The 3,616-nt window shown below is 51.1% G+C and overlaps 1 protein-coding gene across 2 annotated transcripts in view; it reads right to left on the minus strand.

Moving 5' to 3' along the window:
• Positions 1–3,616, minus strand: part of STAP2 (signal transducing adaptor family member 2) — an 18,083-nt gene that overhangs the window by 12,075 nt on the left and 2,392 nt on the right. For both annotated transcript variants that reach the window (XM_011967362.1, XM_011967361.1), the window contains exons 2-3: positions 944–1,015; positions 666–788 (exon numbers count right to left, since the gene is read on the minus strand). In XM_011967362.1, coding sequence (XP_011822752.1) covers positions 666–788; positions 944–1,015 — 195 coding nt within the window. The remainder of the gene's footprint in view (positions 1–665; positions 789–943; positions 1,016–3,616) is intronic.

A 3,616-nucleotide genomic window follows, 5' to 3' on the forward strand; every position in this document is an offset into this window, starting at 1 on the left:
TACTAAAAATACAAAAATTAGCCGCATGTGGTGGCACACGCCTGTAATCCCAGCTACTAAGGAGGATCACTTATACCTGGGAGGCAGAGGTTGTAGTGAGCCAAGATTGCGCCATTGCACTCCAGCCTGGGCGATAAGAGTGAAACTGTCTCAAAAAAAATAAAATAAAATAAACCCTCGGCTGGGCGCGGTGGCTCACGCCTGTAATCCCAGCAGTTTGGGAGGCCGAGGTGGGTGGATCACCTGAGGTCAGGAGTTCGAGACCAGCATGGCCAACATGGTGAAACCCTGTCTCTACTAAAGATTCAAAAAATTAGCCAGCAGTGGTGGCGCACACCTGTAATCCCAACTACTCGGGAGGCAGAGGCAAGAGAATCGCTTGAATCCGGGAGGCAGAGGTTGCAGTGAGCCAAGATCGTGCCATCGCACTCCAACCTGGGTGATGGGATGAGACTTGGTCTCAAAAAAAAAAAAAAAAGAAATAAATAAAATAAAATAAACCCTCCCATAGCACCAGCTCCTTTGGGGTGAAGACCCAAGTCTTACCCAGGGCCCACAGGGCCCTGTACTACCTGCCCCTTTGTGGTTGGCACAGTGGAGGGGAGGGGCATTTGAGCATCTCATGCCAGCACCTCCCCTCAGCACCCCTCCACCGAGGGACCTACCTTGAACTTGATCTCCTGATTCCGGAGAATCAGGCTGAAGTGGGTGCCAGGGTCACGTGAGCTTCCCCAGGGAATCTCATCAGTGAGTTTCTCAAATGCTCCCAGGTTGAGCTTCTCCACGTGCTGGGGGCACAGAAGCAGGAGGTCTGGGCACCAGTTCCTTAGCCTCCAGGCCCCCTGGATGATGTAGCAGCCATCATGGCCACACCATCCTCATTGTCTGCTTGGTCTCTGGGGTCAAGGGAAGGCCAGCTCTGGAGCCTCCATTCCCACCTTACCTGGAAGTCCCGATTGCTATTGTAGAAATAAATGGTGAGACCCTGGAGGCCTGCCCAGAACTTCTTGTAATCCTGGGGAGCAGAGGTGCAGAAAGAAGAGGTGAGGTGGCCAGGCTGAGTACCTCTCATGTACTCAGTCCTGCCTCGGGGCCTTTGCACTGATCGTGCTCTCCCACGCTGCCCCCAGATCTTGATCACCTCCTGCCTTGAGTTTCTGATCAAATGTTGCCTTCTCGGGGAGACCCACCCCACCCACATCCCAGCTTCTGTGTATCCGTTTTCCTCTGAGAAAGGACCAGACGGAACCCTGACATGATGAAGGACCCAGAGCAACCCCCGCCAATCTATAGAGATGGGGGCTCTAGGGGTGAGTTGAACTAACTGGTTTAATGGTGTCCCATCCATCTTCCATCATCCAGCTACCCACTAGCCATCTATCTATCATCCATCTATCCATCCACCCACCCACCCATTCATCCATCCACCTACCATTCACCCATTCATCTATCCATCCATCCACCCACCATCCATCCACCAATCCGACCACCCACCCACCCATCCACACATCTATCCATCCAGTTACTCATCCACCTACCCGCCCACCCATTCATCCATCCACCTACCATTCACCCATCCATTCATCTATCCATCCACCCACCATCCACCCACTCATCCATCCATCACCCCCATCCATCTATCCATCATCCAACCATTCATGATCCATCCATCCGCTCATTCATCCATACATACATCACCTACCATCCATCCAGTCATCCATCCACCCACTCATCCATCTGTCCACCCATCCGTCCATCCATCCATCCATCCATCATCCAGCCATTCATGATCCATCCATCCGCTCATTCATCCATACATACATCACCCACCATCCATCCAGTCATCCATCCACCCACTCATCCATCTGTCCACCCATCCGTCCATCCATCCATCCATCCCTACATCATCTATGCATCCATCTATCAATCCACCCACCGTCCATCATCCATCCACCCACTCATCCATGCATCCATACATGCATCTACTCATCTATCCATGCATCCCTCCATCATCCATCCATTCACTCATCCATCCATCTACTCATCCCTCCATCATCCATCCACCTACTCATCCATCCATCCACTCATCCCTCCATCATCCATCTATGCACTCGTCCATCTATCCATCATCCATCCACCCACCCATCTGCCCATTCATCCATCCATCCCGCAACTCATCCATCCATCCAGCCATCCAGCCATCCACTCATCCGTCCATACATCCCTCCATCATGCATCCACCTACTCATCCATCCATCCACTCATCCCTCCATCATCCATCCATGCACTCGTCCATCTATCCATCATCCATCCACCCACCTAACTGCCCGTTCATCCATCCATCCCCCAACTCATCCATCCATCCATCCAGCCAGCCAACCATCCACTCATCCATCCATACATCCCTCCATCATGCATCCACCTACTCACCCATCTATCACCCATCCATGCACTTGTCCATCCATCCATCATCCACCCACTTGTATATGCACTCATCCATCCATCCACACATCCTCTCAGCCACCATCCAGCCCGCATCTATCCATTCACCAAGCCTTCACTCATCCCTCCATCTACTCATCCACCTGTCCATCCGTAGACACACGCACAGGTACACACAGGCATTTACCTAACATTTACTGAAGGCTTTTTATGTGCTAGCCCTCCTCCGGGCACTGGGACTAGATCAATACGGGATTAAACACCGTATTACCAGTTACCATATTGCTTTACTATGTACCCACGATGTGCTGTTGGGCAAGTTATTTGAGCCATCTTTTTCTGTTTCCCCAGCTGTAAAATGGTGATAACAATGGTGCCAAGTCTGGAGGATCTCAGGAGAATTAGGTGACTTTCCACATGGGAAGCACCGGGGCCTGCGCTGAATCGAGTCCTCAACATGTGAACTGTGACTACAGCCCTAACTCCCTTATTTCCGAAGACAAAAAACTGAGACTCAAAGATTAAGTCACTTGCAAAAGGCCTGGGAGTAAGGAAAGTGTGGAGCCGGGATTAGAACCTGGGTCTTCTGAATTCGGGTCCGTGATCTTTTTTGTTTTGGTTTGTTTTTTGTTGTTGTTTTGGGTTTTTTGTTTTGTTTTATTTTGTTTTTGAGGCAGAGTCTCACTCTGTCACCCAGGCTGGAGTACAGTGGCATGATCACGGCTCACTGCAAGCTCTGCTTCCTGGGTTCACGCCATTCTCCTGCCTCAACCACTTGAGTAGCCGGGACTACAGGTGCCCGCCACCACGCCCGGTTAATTTTTTGTATTTTTAGTAGAGATGGGGTTTCACCGTGTTAGCCAGGATGGTCTCGATCTCCTGACCTGGTGATCCGCCCGCCTCGGCCTCCCAAAGTGCTGGGATTACAGGCGTGAGCTGTTTTGTTTTGTTTTGTTTTGTTTTGTTTTTAAGCGACGAGTGTCGCTCTGTCGCCCAGGCTGGAGTGCAGTAGTGCGATGTCGGCTCACTGCAACCTCTGCCTCCCAGGTTCAAGCGATTCTGCCGCCTCAGCTTCTCAAGTAGCTGCGACTACAAGTGCACACCACCACATCCGGCTAATTTTTGTATTTTTTAGTAGAGATGGGGTTTCACGATATGTTGGCCAGGCTGGTCT

This window comes from Mandrillus leucophaeus, unplaced genomic scaffold, assembly GCF_000951045.1.
Source record: "Mandrillus leucophaeus isolate KB7577 unplaced genomic scaffold, Mleu.le_1.0 Scaffold8, whole genome shotgun sequence".
NCBI lineage: Eukaryota > Metazoa > Chordata > Mammalia > Primates > Cercopithecidae > Mandrillus > Mandrillus leucophaeus.